This window comes from Sturnira hondurensis, unplaced genomic scaffold, assembly GCF_014824575.4.
Source record: "Sturnira hondurensis isolate 20B ecotype Veracruz unplaced genomic scaffold, ASM1482457v3 Scaffold0000648, whole genome shotgun sequence".
Classification (NCBI taxonomy): Eukaryota; Metazoa; Chordata; class Mammalia; order Chiroptera; family Phyllostomidae; genus Sturnira; species Sturnira hondurensis.
In genome coordinates, this window is record NW_028073279.1 from 5,167,783 (window position 1) to 5,185,076 (window position 17,294).

A 17,294-nucleotide genomic window follows, 5' to 3' on the forward strand; every position below is an offset into this window, starting at 1 on the left:
TAGTAGATTCCTACTCCATACCCAATAATCAGAGAACATGTATTCATATCACAAGAAACACAAATGTGTTTTAAAAATTGACTGTATACTTGGCCACGATGTGAAAGTCAATGAGTAGTAAGAATTAGTGCCATCTAGATAGTGTAGCCTGCAACACATCACAAAAAAATTTGATGGCCACAAAAGCTACAAATATCTTCAAATACTAAAAAAGTAACATTAGAAGTAGAAGAGACATTATAAAATAGCTATAGTAGGAAGTAATAAAGTAGAAATTCACAACTGGAAAATAAACCAACAACCAACCAACAGAGAGACTAATAAACCAAAAGAGTATTATTTAAACAATTAATAGAGTAGAAAAAGCTCTGCAGGATGGATAATAAAAAAATAAAAGATAGATGGCATAATTCAACTATATTAGAAATACAAATGACAAATATGTCATTACCACAAATATGGTAGAGATTTATAAAACACATAAGAGAGGCCTAAGGGCAATGCTTAACATTGAAATTGACTGCCTGTCTTACGTACCAAGTGACTTCCCAGAAAATTATAGCTTATGGAAAAGATACTCAAGAAGATATAAATTTATAATAGTGGGAAAGAAAAATAAATTGTCTTATTCAGTTGGTGTGATTTTATTTAGGAAAATTCAAAAGAATCTTCTGGTTATATATTAGAACTAAAATTAGCACTGTGGCTGAATGTAAGATAAAGATATCAAAAGGAATGTTTCTACATAGCATCAACTAAATTTAGATAAAGTACTTTTTAAAAAATAACATAATGTATAACTAGCAACTTAGAGATAACTCTAATAAAATATATGCAAGACTTTCTTAGAGGAAATAAAAAACTTGATTGAAAGACACAAAATAAGATCTAAATATAGGTAAATAGCATTTGAGATCTTGCTCCCTGGCATATATCGTCAATTTGGCTCAAATAAACTCTAAAAAATTATATATAAATAAAGAAATAAATCTAAATACCATGTTCATGGATTGTAATATTCTCATAAAGATAGCAGTTCTTCCCCAACTAATCTTTAAATTTAAGCCAATTAAAAAAATCCAACAGATTGTTTGTGAGCCACAACAAGTTAAACCTAAAATTTGTATGAAAGAATTGAATACCAAGATCAGCAAGACACATTTGTAAAGAAAAAAAAATTACTTGTACTATCAGGAATCAAAACAATATTAAGTTTTAGAGAGTAGAACAACGTGCTATTGGTACAGGAATAAGCCAATAAGCCAATGGTGCAGAATGGAGAGTTTGGAAAAATGTTTCTTATATGTAAATGAGGTAGAATTATAAATCGGGGGGAAACAATAGGCTATTTGATAAATATTGCTAAAACAATAATCTATTTATATAGAATTTTGGTCCTGTAGAGTAAAAAATATTTTTCAAATGAATTGAAGGCCTAAATTTAGAAAGAAAAACTAATAGGTTTGGAAGAAAATATAGACAGTATTTTTATGACATTAGAGTAGGAAAAGTTCTTGAATAAGTTATAAAAATACAGACTATAAAAAAAGAATGATATATTCTAGTACATTAAAATGGCAACTTCTCTATGGAAATGGCATCTCAAGCAAAGAGAGAAGACAAGTAACAAATTGGGAGAAGATACCTGTAACCCATTTAACCAAGTGACTAGTGTCCACGTACATAACAAACAATCCTACGTAAAAATTGACCAAAAAGAATTTTATAGAGAAAGATACTCTACACTTGCCAATAAGAAGAAATGGAAAAAAGTCAACTCCACCAGTAATTAGGGAAATATAAATTCAAATATCTAGCTGCCTTTCATCTAATTGGTCAGAATTTAAAATACCTAATAACCTCAAGTGTTGGCAGAGATACGAAGCAGTGGGCACATGGTACTCTACTTGGACAATGAGATCCACACTGAACAGCAAGGACAAATTTCAGAACATAATGTGGAGTAATAAACTTGTAGAACAATGTACACAATGTACTAGTACTTCACTGAAATTTTAAACACACTAACTCTGAGAGGGAGGAAATGGGAAGAGTTGAGAATGACAATTTACAAGTTTCTGTAATGTTCTATTTGTTTTTTAAAAAGAACTGGAGCATGATGTCTTAAAAAATGTTAACACCTTAATCTCATAGTGGGCATATTAGTCTCATTTTCTTTATGCTTAAAATGTTTAATAGCTTAAAATGAAGACTACATAAATATTTGAATATAACTAAGTGTTAAATGTTTTTAGTACTAAATTGAGTTTTAGATGATGAATAAGATTGAACCAGATAGAATAGGTATGAAAGATGTTTTAGGCAGAGAAAATAATATAGAGTCATAGAGATGGCAAAATAGTATTAAATATTCGAGTATCTAGACTAGAATACTAGACTACTAGAATACTTCATGAGTAGACCATGAAGTCAAAAAGTACACATCATCTTTGGTGAGATGGGCAGATGGAATGGAAGTGTATGTGGAAGACAGTTGTGGGGACTTTTAATGCTGTGTTAGGGAGTCTACATTTGATCCTAGATGAACTGAAGTATCTTAAGTAAGTATAACCTAGTAATATTTGTAATTCAAAAAGATTGCTAAAGCTACTTTGAGGAGGATAGGTTTGGGAATGGTGGTGGCAATAGCGGACGTGGGGAGACCACTTGGGAGGCTGTTTAAGGAGTGTAAGAGACAGACAGAGACTGAACTACTATTGCATGGCAATGGAGAGAAGAAAACAGACGACATATATTTAGAATGTCTATTTGGCAGGATTTGGTAACCAAATGCATATGACAGTCAGAGGAAAGAATGGATTTTTGCATTGAATGCCTATGTAGAAACAGTTACATTAACAGAGAGCCAGATAATGAGGAAGAAGCAGAGTGGGCTGGTCGATGAGTTTGGTGGAAGAACTGGGAATGAAAAGTAAAGATTGGAGGCCACATGGACAACCAAGATCAGGTTTAAACTCGGCCTCCAAGTGCATTAGTCCATTGCAAGGAGTCATTCATCAACTTTAAGTGCATTTCAGGCGATTTTTTTACCAGATGGAGTAGTACTTAAATGACTGTCTATTTAAAAGTATCCAATCTATTTTCTGTGTCTAAATACTAATACTGACATTGATATTCTCTCATGATAGTCTCTTGAGTCTTGACTCTTCTCCAGGGCTATTCCAACCTTGTTAACTATTAAATGCCCTTACTTTGTGTTATCTGTCTCTTCTTCACCTGACAGATTCCCAAAGGATGTTTTATGCTCCTTATGTAATTGTCAAGGTCTCTGCCTCAGAATTCAGTGACATCTTTTTTTTAGGTATGATTTCTGAAAGGGGTGATGTGTTGAATTATCTTACTGTTTGTGTAATTTCTAGCAATAGCTCATATATCATCATACTCACCAAACCTGTAGTATACTAACTTGCAAAGTGGCTTGCCTTCTCTTGCATATCTTTTTGCATAAACATTTCCAGAATATAGAGGCAATGAACATAATTAAAAGTCCCTACATAATACAAAACTTTTAAGGATGCTCACAAACTTACATTGTCAAAAATCTCATATTTATCAGGAGTTTTGTGTTTATATTTGGTGATGATTTTTTTCTGATCCTCTTTAAGATAGATTGTTATTTATTTGGACTCTGCAGCCAAACCTCCCTGAAGGCCAGTTGATGTGGTCCATTGGCCATACCATAGTTCTCAGAAATTATAATTTGAAAATAGCTTTTCATGTGTAAATGTAGTTCAATAAATAAGCAGTATTAATTGTTAATAAAGTACAGAAATGCCAATCCATGTAAGTATGTGGCCTATAAGTCTTATTTTAAAATAATAAAGGTAGACGTCATGTCATGTTTCAAAGGGCCTAAACCTAGTTGCTGTTCTATAAGTCTGCATTAGTCCTTTCAGAATTGTTTTCCTGAAAACCCTGTAAGTGGTAAGTCAAGTTGTTATAGAAGAATATATGTGTGGACTCCCTGTTTGTATTCGTACTGTTTCCTTCAAACAAATGCCCTCTTTTATTCAGATGCCGCTATGCTTCATGGAAATCCTCAGGCTACATCTTTTACTTGAACTCTTCTCTCATAACAAAGTGGCCTTAATTAATCATTCTATTACCGAAGAATTTGCAATTGTAATTTGTGCTACATAATTAAACACTTCCTTTTATAATGTTTTATGATATTCACTGGTTATTTTTAGATATTAGTCTTACCTCTCCTGTGACATTATACTTCTCTCTGACTCTCATACACTTATTGAAGAAATCTTACTAGCAATTCACACTAGTACATTTCAACAAGTGTTTCATATTCATCCAGAAGAACCATTCATTAATGAACTCATGAATGAATTTATTCGATAACTATTTGTTGGGTTCCTACAATGTGCCACACACTGGTTCAGGCAATACAGGTACACCAGCGATGAAAACAACAAAATTGAGACATCACTGAATTTTAATTCTAGTAAGAGGAGCCCAGACAATACATAATTGATTTAAATATATAGTATGTCAGTTTCTCATAAATGTTATTAAGAAAATAAAACCAGGAAGAGAAATAGGTTCTGCTTCTAATGGATAATAACAGCAAGATCTTAATTTTAACAGGATGGCCCAGGATTTCTTAGAAATGTCATATTTAATGTAATCAAGAGATTTTCCTGGTTGTCCTTAATAAAACTGATTAAATTAACTTCCTTATTTACTTAGAATGTCAAGCCAATCTTAACTAACTTTTGTTTTTTTAGGGCACATAATTATTTTTTTTCTTTTTTCTTTTCTTTATTAACAGCTTTATTGAGATATGATTGATACACAAAGAGCTGCACATGTTCAATATGTGCAATTTGATGAGTTTAGACATTGTACCATCACTACAATCAAGTTAATAGACATATCCAACAACTCCTGGAGTTTCCTTGTGTCTCCTTGTTGGTTTTTTGTTTCTCTCTTTTGTTTTTTAATTTGTATGTGTGTTAAGAACACTTAACATAAGTTACCCTCTTAAGAAATTTTGAAGTTCACAAGACCATCTTATTAATCATAGGCACTATAGTCAATATCAAGCATATCTCAACTCAATTATAATGTTTTGAAGAAAAGATCTTTGCTTTCTATGTTTATACAAAATACAATTAGCCCCCTACCACATTCTGAAAATGAGGAAAATAAACAATGTAAAAGCAGTAAAATATCCTTAAAAAGATTAAATAACATTTGAATGCAGAGGAAAATCAAACACAATAGTAGGAGAAAGGGAGAGAGGTTTTCTACCTGAGATTTATAAGATTTAACTTTCTAATAAAATTAACTTAGAGTTCCAGTAAAATTAAAAAAATATATCATTTTCTAAGAGCAAACATTAAAGCATATTTTTGCTAAAAATTAGACATGAGATGAAATCTTACCATTTTTACTGATGTCGAGTTCTTTAAGATTAACTAAACTAGCAATAGTGGTTGGCAGGTTTGAAAGGTCATTGTCAGGAATGCTTAGTTTTCGTAGAGCTTGACAGTTGAACAATTGCTGCAAAAAATAATAATTAATTAGATATCAATTTGGTTAAATCCATTTATATGTAAATTCAGCAACAAAATTCAATTCACCATTATAAATGTGGCGGTGAAAGAGGTAACCACAAATGCTCACCTCTTTGCTTCCAGTACTTGATTGTGTTCAGAATACTTTCCACCCCCATGTCCAGGCTCATCATTCTCTGTGCCCAGATTGAACACCACAGGTATTCTATTTTTTCCCCTTCTGTTTATCATTAATATTAAATTTGTCACTGTCCCTATGGAGTTTCTTTTTTGAATTAATTTTTTGAGTTGTCCTTTTCTTTCTATGTTCACAGCTACTAGGATTACCTCAATTCTCTTTTCCTGCCACTATGTTAGATTTCAGAAAGTGGTACATACTTTGATTTCATTGTGGTGCACATTGTTTATATAACAGGCAGGAACTGATATACATTTGAGTACACGAGCTCACCTTTCTTTTGTGTCTCCCTACACGGCTGATAAATATCTAGTAAATGAAACATTTAATCTCTGATGTTTGGTGAAAAAAATCACAAACAATTCACTAACATCTGCCATCAGTCCATACATAGTACATAGTACTTGGTGGAGAAATGTTGAGTGTTAAACCAATGGTTCTCAAATCCTTCATGCTTATAATTCCTGGGGGGTGAGGTGCATGTTTAAAATGTGAATTCTTGATCTCTCTCCAAAGTTGTACTGATAGGGTGGGTCTGGGATGGAGGTCTAATCTATATTTGTAACAAGCACTCTATGATGTAGGTGTTCACAGTACCGTATTCTGGGGAACAAGGCTTTTTAGCTATGTCCATCTCATCTTGACTACTCAGGACATGAACAGCTGGGACAGAATTTGTATTCATTTCTGGAAGAATTATCTTAATGAGATCCTTTCTGTTTGACATTTCTAATTTTGTTTTGCTAAATTTTCACAGATGAATTCTCTGGTATCCATGACTATGCAACTGGCCCAGAGTACATCTAACTGCTGCTTGTTCTTATGTATAATTCATTACTTATAGGCAGAAACAATGCAATATACAGTGTTGTGTCTTAACTCATTAGTTTTTTTTAAATGGATTGTAGTAGTTGCCACTTAAGATTAAATATATAGTTTCTTGCTTTTGGTTAGTTATTTGTGGTTCCTTGCTAGAATTTCAACATGCTATACAGACTGTTGTTACCATTTTAAATAAAAGTTAAAAAGTGAAAATTTAATAGATAGTGTCTATTAACTGCCAATCTTTTGTTAAAAATAGAAAAAAGAAATGTCTATACTCATTGTAAAAGTTCACTGAACTTTTGTCTCGTCTATACCATCCTATAAGGATCATTACATCTACAGGCAATGTAACCGTATAAATTCATAGATTAAAAAGATAAGCTCAATTGTCTCATGACTGCTCTTGGTAAGGTAAACTAGTTATTCTTTAGTCATTACTATAACCATGTTAGGCCAAATGTAGGCAAATAAATTTCAAAACAAAAGTTTTTTTTTTAATTCAAATCCCATCTCAACTAAATTCTCAGTTTCTCTCAGGAATTAAGATATTCCTGTATTCCTCCCCCTAAGTGAAATCTAATTTCATAAAACTGGTGAATTTTTGAATACTAGTCATGATGTCTATATACTGAAAGAAATTAAAAAGACATTTTAGTGATTCCTTCAAGATTCAAGCTTTGAATGAAAATGAAATTATGGATTATTATGAAATAGCTATACTTCTTCAACATAGTATAAGATAGCAAATATAATTAATAGCTAATTAGAATAAGACTGTTAATATAGTTATCCTGCCTCTGATTTGCTAATGACATTTTGCATTTCAAAAACAATGAAATTGTTTTGAGTCTTAAAGTATTTTCGCACAAAAGTTTTTTCTTGGGCTAATGAAAGCAATTTAACTCTGACATAACTTGAATTGTGAAAAGTATTCAATTTAAATACTGACTCAAAAAAGAATGGTTAGATGTTTTCTAAGAGAGCTGACGTAAAGAGAAAGGCCTGAAAGTTGGAAGCAAAAACATATTTTGAGCCAAAAACGTATATTCTAAAAACCTATTTTTGATATTTTAAAAGTGCAATAAAATTTATCTATTGGAAAAAATAAAATGAACTGTGCATTCATTCATGGAAAACTATTAATTGATACTTTCTACAAGCTAGACACTATGCCAAGTGTAAGTGACATGAAGTGAACAAGACATAGCAACTAAGCTCAGATTCTTACAAGTTAATATTTAGACAATAAATTAAATAGAGTGAAAAATCTATGCCAAGGTAAATATCAAGTATGATAAAAAGACACATATAGCATGTCTGTACTAGCTTGTGTTCATGATGGCGGTGAGGCTGACCCATGAAAGTATTCCTGGAAGAGGTGATGAAAAATAGATCACTCAGGAGCCACTGCAAGTGAGCAAATGAAGACAAAACAGGGATAATAGTGCACTTTTCTCGTAGCATATACTCTCAATTCAGTATATGTGAAAGTCAAACTTACACATATATTGTGTAAGATATTTGTTTGATATATGAAGAGACATGGATCTTGGTTCTTGGAGTCTACATCTACATGCATTTAAAATTATGGAATACCAATTATATGCTATTGTCCATATTTAAGATAAGACTATGAAAGATATTGCCAATTTCTGTCTGCAGCAGTATGGTGGACTAAATAGGAAGAGCAAAGCCTTCCAATGCAACAAAGCTAAACACGGACACACCTTTAATGGATAATTGAGCTCTGGCTGTAAAGTTACAGAAATTTCTAAAATACCAGAATAACAAGTTAGTAACACATCTTAACACATGGTTAAGCAGGTCTATTTTTAGCTTTTGCTTTGCTGATATCTGTTAGTGCCTGATAGATGGATAGGAAAAATATGCATTTTTTTCCCAAGGGGAAGGATAGAAGACTGCCTGGGGTCTGCATAGACTGGGATACTGGTTTAGAGCCCACCCCATAAGGAGATAGGATCTATATGAGAAACTGAGCTTTGCAAAAGGAGCCAGTGGCGAATGCATGCCTTTGCAGAGAGGTCTGAGTTGCAAGAAGGATCTGCAATAAAATTTAAAAATTAAAAAAATGAAAATGTGTGCTTAAATCTAAACAATATCAACTATATAAAACAATAATAAAATGTCTAATTGTGGGGTTAAAAATCAATGTAAATCAAAACAGTATGAATGACATAAAAATAGACATAAATTAATGGAACAGGATTGAGAGTCCAAAAATGAACTCACTCGTTTACTGTCAAAAAATATTTAAGAAGGAGCCAAAAAGATGCAATGGGGGCAAGGATGGATTCTTCAATACATGGTGTTGCAAGAACTGAATAACTACATAAAGAATAAGATAGGACCTTATCTTATTACACTCATAAAAATCAACTCACAATAGATCAAAAACAAGTGGAGGACCCCAAACTGTAGAATTACTAGAAAACAAGGGAAAAGTTCATTGACATTGGCCTTGGCAAAAACCATTTAGATATGACACATACTACAGCAATAAATGCAAAAATAAGCAAGTGGGGCTACATAAAACTAAAAAGTTTGTGCACAGCAAAAGAAACAATCAACAGAATAAAAATGCAACCTAAGGGGTAGAGACAAAATATTTGCAAACTATCTGATTAGGGGTTAATATTTGAAAGAACTCATGCAACTCCACAGTAAAAACAAAAACAATCACTCTGAATGAAAAAGGGGCAAAGGACTTTAACAGATACTTTTTTGAAGAAGACATACAACAGGTACATGAAAAGATGCTCAATATCACTAATCATCTGGGAAATGCAAATAAAAATCATAATGTAATTATCCCCTCAAACCTGTTAAATGGTTAGAGGAAAAAGTGAAGGCTATGCAAAGTGAAATACAGAAAAGTGTACAGGGAACCAACAGAGATGGGAAGGAAACCAGATCTCAAACCAATGAGTTGGAGCAGAAGCAAGAAATAAACATTCAACTGGAATAGAATGAAGAAACAAGAATTCAAAAAAATGAGGAGAAGCTTAAAGTGGTCCTCCAGGACTACTTTATTTGTTCCAACATCCAAGTCATAGGGTTGCTAGAAGGAGAAGAGGAAGAGCAAGAAATCAGAAACTTATTTGAACAAATAATGAAGGAGAATTCTCCAGTCTGCCAAAGGAAATAGACTTCCAGGAAGTCCAGGAACCCCAGAGTCCCAAAGAATTTGTACCCAAAGACGCATACACCAAGGCACATCATAATTCTATTACCTGAGATTAAAGATAAAGAGAGAATCTTAAAAGCAGTAAGAGGGATGGAAAGTGTTACCTACACAGGAGTTCCCATAAGACCATGAGCTGATTTCTCAAAAGAAGGCTTGCAATCAAGAAAGGGCTGGAAAGACGTATTCGAAGTCATGAAAGGCAAGGACGTACATCCAAGATTACTTTAACCAGTTTTAATGCAATGATGTGGACACTAGTCCACAGTGTCTGGCTCATTATGGATGAAATGAGAGTCACATGGACTATTGAGTCCTGTGGAGAAAAAGGGCAGGCCTGCCTTTTCTCTCAAGGGGAGCAAAAACATCGGCCCTTGCCATGACTGGCCTTTATTGGGTTTCTTGATACATTACCAGATGGTCCTCATTTGCTATGCACAGGTTCCCTTTAGGTGGTTACCTTTTACATAAAACAAAGGAGAGGATGCTGGTAATCACATCACAGAAGAGGGATATTTGCAAATGAAAAGGCAAGAGTGGTTGAACTGGTTACACTGATCCTTGGAAGGTTTAGCATGGTTTTTAGGAAGTTACTTTGCAGTAAATGTTTGCCAAAAATCTGGGTGAGGGAGTTTTTAGCAAAAAGCAAGACTCAAAGCTGCCTAGGTACATAGCAGGCTTGATCCCCCACAGTGATACAGGGTGCAGCCACGGGGGTGCCCAGAAAAGATTAGGAATAGTGTCCAGAACTCAAAGTGTACAGGAATATTGGAGGAAATATTAAGAGGTCCTCATCAGCGCCCCCCCACCCCCAGGTGTCAGTTGGGGGAAGGGACAAATGGAGCAGGGCCATTGAGAGCAGTTTTGCATAGCAACAGTTTTGCAGCTAACCTCTGGAATGGTCATTTAATATATCTATAACCTTTAACTGGTTTCATAGATATGTTAAATAGCTGTGGCCAAGTTTTGAGCCAGGGAGAAGTGAGTGGCTGCTACCCAGGATGGAACTGGAGGCTGATGCTCAGAGAGAGTGCCTGTGGGAGAGGCATGTGGCTTTAGCAGAGTGAGGACCCCCTCTTGGCCAGGTGAGGGGGAGAGTCACGCTGTTTTGGAAAGATGTAGACCCCTGTAGCCATTAGGAGGGAGAGCCACATGGTTTCAGCAGAGTGCAGACTCCGTCTTGGCCAGGTGAAAGGGAAGACCACGCAGCTTTGCCAGAATGGAGATCCCTGTGGCCAGGTGAAGGAGAAAGACGCGCACTTTTGGTGGAGTGCGGCTTTGGTAGAAGAGGCCCATGCAGCTTTGGGGCGCTCCCTTTGGCCAAGTGGCCTGGAAAGCAGGAGAGACTTTGACTGGAACTTGGTACAAAGAACTCTTGCCAGTGGAAGGTGCCACATGACTTTGGATTAATTGGAGATCTTGCCTGGACAGGCGACACAGCTCACGTGCCAGCGACCTGAAAAATGGACGTGTGCTCTTTTCCTGATTTACGGTACCCGGAGTTGGGACAGTGGGAGAGGGCAGCGCTGTGTGTGTGTAGGTGTATACCCTTAAAGACTTTAATATTTTAAGGAAGGCATTAGGCCTGAATAGCATTAAATAAACATTTTGTTTCCTTTTCACAAATCTCTGGCATTGAGAGATGTCTTTCCAATTGGCAGCGGACAGAAGAGCCCAACAGATATTAGTATACTGTCCTTGGGAGGGGCCCCTGTTTTCTGAAGCAGTTTTTGGCATCCCTGGGTGGGCCAAGTAATGCCCCCCCCACCCCCCCGGACCCTTGTTCGGTAACAATGGGAGAACCTATCCATGGGTGTGGGTCCTGTGCACCTCCCAGAGGTGGGGCCCCCGCCACACAGAATGGTCTCCTACACAGCAGAGCTATTATTTAGAATGGAAGGATAGATCAAGCGCTTCCCAGATAAGGTAAAGTTTAAGGAGTTCATCATCACCCAGCCCTTGTTATATGAAATGTTAAAGGGACTTATCTAAGAAAAAGAAGTTGATAAAAAATATGAAAAAAAAATAACAGTGAGCTCACAACTATCAACATCTGAACCTAAAACAAAAACAGAAACAAAAACAAAAACAAACTAAGCAAACAACCAGAACAGGAACAGAATCACAAAAATGGAGATCTCATGGAGGGTTATCAGTGGGGGAGGGGAGGGAGGAAAATGGGGGAAAAAGTATAGGGAATAAGAAGCATTAACGCTACATATAAAATAGACAGGGAGAGGTTAAGAATAGTATAGGAAATGGAAAAGCCAAAGAACCTACATACACTACCCAGGGAAATGAACCAAGGGGGGTGATGCTGGTGGGAGGGAGGGTGCAGGGCAGAAGGGAATAAAGGGAGGAAAAAAGAAAAATAGAAGAAAAAAAAGAAAAATAGAAAATGAATGCATTAAGCATGCAACTTAAGAAGACAGAAAAAAATGTAACATAATATAGAAGGAAGAAATAATAAAGAGAGTCCTTTACAACAGCATATAAAGTAGAAAGAATAGAGATCTGAAACAAGCCCCAGACTAGAAGCTCTTTAAGCAGAGGAACCATGTTTTTTGTGGGTCATTGCATTCACCTGTGATTGTTTTTGTTTTTTTCAAAAATTTTATGGTAAAATACACAAATAACAAGGGTATACATAATATCTATATTCTTTTACATATGTGTAATAATAAAATATATGTATTCTTTTATAATGTATAAAAGAATATATATATATATATTCTTTTATAATAAAACAAAGACCCATACTTCTTATTCCAGTTTAAGAAAGCTACTGTATGTCTTTTCTAATCATGTCCCTTTACTTTGTCCCTTTACCTGACTCATTGAGAGGCAACTGACGTCTGGAGTTAATAAAATTGCCTCATTTATTTATGTTTACCACAGGTCTAGTAATCCTAAAAATATATATTTAGATTTGTCTGTTTGTTTATATGTAAATGAAATAATACTCTTTGCTTTCTTTTGCAAGTTGACCTCATTTAATGTTATGTTGTTAACATTATTCCATGTTGATATATATGCATAAAATCTATTCATTTTTACCACTTTATATATTTCATATGGCACAATTTTCTTATATTTTCTAATGTTCACAGACTTTTGGGTTGTTTCCAATTTTTTCTAATGTGAACAATGCTGCTACAAATATTATTATATACATCTGCTAGTGCACATAACACAAAAGTTTCTTTGGAGATGTATGCATATGTTCAGATTTACAGAATAGTAAAACAGTTTTCCAATGTGGCTATAACAATTTAAATTCCCATCAACAGAGAGCAGAATACTTATTTCTTCGTATAATTTCCCAAATTAGATCTTTTCAGACTGTGTAAATTTTTTTTCAATTTGTGGTATGTAAAACAGTAACAGCTTTTAACAAAATCTCTAAAAAAACTGAACTTTTTTTGTTTTATTCATTTGAAAGACTTTGTCACTTATTTTGGAACTAATTCTTTTACAGTTGTGTCAATACATGGCTCAACATTCATTTTTTTTATGGTATGTTTCAATAAAAAGACATTTACAGTAATCAAATTTATCTCTTAGTTCTAATATGTGCTGATGGTCTCCATTTTTTTCCCTCCTGAAAGTTTCAATTCTTTGATTTTACTCATTTAGAACTTATTTCTGAGAATGATATGAAGTATGAATCCATTCTTTTCCCCTTTATAGAAGACCAGTTGCTCCAGCACCATTTTACACACAGCCTATTACCTCCCCACTGGTTTTCAGGATGCGTTCTGTTGTGAGTCTGATTGCCATGTAAGTACAGGTCAGTCTCTGGACTTTCTATTTCTAGTGGCCTGGTCTCAGTCTGATTGCCATGTAAGTACAGGTCAGTCTCTGGACTTTCTATTTCTAGTGGCCTGGTCTCTCGTCCATTTCTTATTCCAGCTGGGTCATTTGAACTTTATGACTGTGAATTTTGCTTCAGCTAGAGAAAAAGGGGAAGATGAATGAGAGAATGCTGGAGAAGGAAGAAACAGCGGTAGCCAGGCTTTCAGAAAAGGGGAGTTCTGCGAGCAGAAGGTAGGTGGGAGGGAGGGGTTGATCGGGAAGAGCAGGCCAGTCCAGGGAGCTATTCCAGGACCAGACTAAGAGGACTATTAGAAATGGCAAAAAATTAAAGGTGGCTCTATTCTAAACTTTGTGGAAGGGACTGTAGAATGAAGGTTTTAGCCTGAATATGCAAAGAGTCTGGGTTTCATCCTGCAGGAAGCGTTCAGATGATGATTTTTATCCATTTTTTAGTCAGATTTATAGATGCTATCTCTGGAAAAGCACACAGACATACATACATGTGCACACATACACACAAATTTGTACCCAATTTCAAGGAAATTGCAAATAACTAAAAGCCCATGTATGGTTATGTAGGCTAGGTTAAGGATTTCTATGATAGGTCACAAAATGTCACTTCTAAAAAAGCAAATGTGATCAGGTTTATCTCCTGCTTATACTTTTTCAAGAGATCTCTGCTCTCTTGAAGACAAAATTCAAATTTCTTAACATGGCTTTCAATTCCCTTTACCTCCTCAGTTTCTCATCTTGTCATTCTCCATCTCTTCCTCAGTTCTTCCCCTCTGCCTTTCTGCATCACCGTATCTCTAGCCGCACTCAGCACCTGCTAGTGTCTGCACTGACCAAGCTCTGTGCTGCCTTTGTAAATGCTGGGTTTACCCCACCCTATCCCACCTCCTCTTTACCTCCTTCTCCGAACTCAGGTCTGCCCAAATTTAAGATCACAGCTTAAAACTGATTTACACACTGCATTCCTGTACTTTCGTAATGTTCTGTATTTATTTCTATTGAAGTCTTGATGTCCCTGTTTTGGGATTATTAGATTGTAAGCTTTCTAGTCACTGCAGCATCTTCAGTGTATAATGCAATGCCTAACACACGGTACTTTCTCAGTAAGTAGTTGTTTCATGAACATTCTTATGCAGGGTGGTGACAAATAACTAGATAGTCATCATTTGTTGAAGTGCTTCATGTATATGTGCAAGGCACTAAACCAGATTTTAAAATATATCATCTACAATTCTTGCAACAATGTTGCAATGAGAGTATTATTACCCCTACTTTGCAGGTGAGAAAACTCAGGAAGTTAAGTTTTACAAGGTCATGTACCTAGGAAGTGCCAGAGCCAGCATTCACATGCAGTTTTGTTTGATTCAAAGCCATTTCCGCTGCAGCACATTGCTCCCTCTGTACCATCAGATCAGAGCTTTGGAAAGATAACAGTGACAAGTGACAACAGCTGGAAGCTTCCTGGTAGGGAGAGTGAATAAAAAGGGAACCTTCAGCCCACCCTCATGGTTCCAGGGGGATTAGGGGATTAATGACTACTGACACCAAGGACATAAATTAGAATTAAATGAGAGTATATGTTTTAGCACTTTACTAACCCTGACGGGCTATACAAATGCAGACTCTTATATTTCAAATTAGCATTTCATTATCACCTTTGTACTCCAGCTTGGAAAATCAAGGACACAATAAAAATGTCATGAATGTGAATAACTGTATATTAAAACAGTTCCCTAGAAAAAAACAAAGTAGCTGTTTATTTTTGTACCATAAATTTAAAAAAGTGTTAGTTGCTTGTGAATTTTAAAAGCATAAACTGTTTTCCTGAAATGTTTCAAATAAAATCATAAATATTCAATGAGAGGGTTATTGATGCCATATGTTGGCACAAGTGGATCCCACCAGGGAAAAGAGCTGGTTGTTTAATTAGTTGGCATTGCTGAATGGCTGGTTTCCTAGAAGTTTCTCCTTTGAATCCCTTTGAAAGTGTTCGGGGGAGGATCCAACATGGCACAGGAGTAAGTGGAAGCTACACTAACTTGCTCAGAGGACCAATCTGGAATTACGACTACATTGTAGAGAAAGCATAACCAACTCAACACTAGCTGTAGGGAAGCCTTATAACCAAGGACATACAGAAGGAACCACTTCATCACAAGACTGGTAGGGAGTGTAGATGAGGTGCAAGTGGGGTGGCTGGGCTCTCATGGGTGGCAGCTGAAGTTCAGAGGGACATTTCAGCAGCCAGAGGTGTTCCACCTGAGAAGTGTGGGGTCTAAACCCCAGGCTGGGCTTCCCAGACTGCATTACCAGAGCTGAAAATGAACCCAGATAACCTCCAGCTCTGAAAAGCAGCAGAGTTTCTGTTTGCCAACCAGAGATGCTTGAAGATGCAGAGAGTCTCTTAAAGGGCCAATGCACAAAATTTCATTTGCAGCCACTTACCCTGGGCTCTGGCAGAGGGAGGATAGAGTAGACCAGAGTTACTAGAGGAGAGTCTGGGGCTGGTGGCTGTGGGTAGAGAACGGAGTAACAGCTATCAGGTTTCCCGTGCTGAGCCATTACTCGTACTGTAGGAGCCATCTCTCTCAGGCAGAGCACTCCTCTCCAAGCGGCATTAGTCTGATGGGAAGCAATAGCCCTGCCCACAGGAATTTCTCTGCCCCAGCCTTAATTAATAAAACCTGACTGCTATTTTCAGTTTGATTAGATGAACAACTAAGTGGATTAAAATCTGATTGGTTTACAATCTAAGGCAGAAAATACAAAGAGGCAGCCAAATGGGAAGACAAAGAAACAGACCCCAAATGAAAGAACAGGAGAATTCTCCAAAAGAACTAGTTAAAATGGAGGAAAGCAATTTATCAGATAAGGGGTTTAGAGTAATGATTAAAAGGACACTCGACAGCAGGAAAAAAATACAGAAACCATGAAAAAGGATCAGTCAGAAATATGGAATGCAATATCTGAAGTAAATAATACACTGGAAAGAATAAAGAGTAGGTTAGATGAATCAGAGGATCAAACCAGTGTTTTAGAAGACAAGGTAGAAAAAAACACTCAGGCAGAGCAGCAAAAAGAAAAAAGTCTGAAAAAAATGAGGAGAGCTTAAGAAACATCTTGGACAACATGAAGCATAACAACATCTTCACCATGGGAATACCAGAAGAGAGCTAGCAAGGGATCGAGAATCTCTTTGAAGAAATAATGACTGAAAACTTTTCTAATCTGGTGAAAGACAGAAAATCCAGGAAGTTCAGAGGGTCCCACATAAATTGTCTCCAAAGAGGCCTACACTGAAACACATCATAATTCAAATGACAGGGCTTAAAGGTAAGGAGAGAATTCTAACAGCCACAAGAGAAGGGCAGGTAGTTAGCTACAAGGGCACACCAATCAGACTCTCATCTGATTACTCATTAGAAACATTTCAGGCCAGAGGGAAGTGATGTAAAATACTCAAGGTGATGAAAAGCAAGCACCTACAACCAAGGCTACCCAGTAAGGCTATCATGTAAAACTGAAGAAATAAGGAGATTCCCAGACAAGGAAAAGCTAAAGGAGATTGTTAACACCAAACCAATACTGCAACAAGGGCTTGCTTGAAGAAGAAGAAGAAGAAGAAGAAGAAAAAGAAGAAGAAGACGACGACAGAGGAAAACAGTCAAACAATAAAATGGCAATACACACATATCTATCAATAATTACC

At 35.9% G+C, this 17,294-nt stretch overlaps 1 protein-coding gene across 1 annotated transcript in view; it reads right to left on the reverse strand.

The window, feature by feature from the left end:
- Positions 1 to 17,294, reverse strand: part of LRRC7 (leucine rich repeat containing 7) — a 307,638-nt gene that overhangs the window by 263,716 nt on the left and 26,628 nt on the right. The window contains exon 3 of the mRNA XM_037043945.1: positions 5,421 to 5,538. Within this exon, the coding sequence (XP_036899840.1) occupies positions 5,421 to 5,538 (118 nt within the window). The remainder of the gene's footprint in view (positions 1 to 5,420; positions 5,539 to 17,294) is intronic.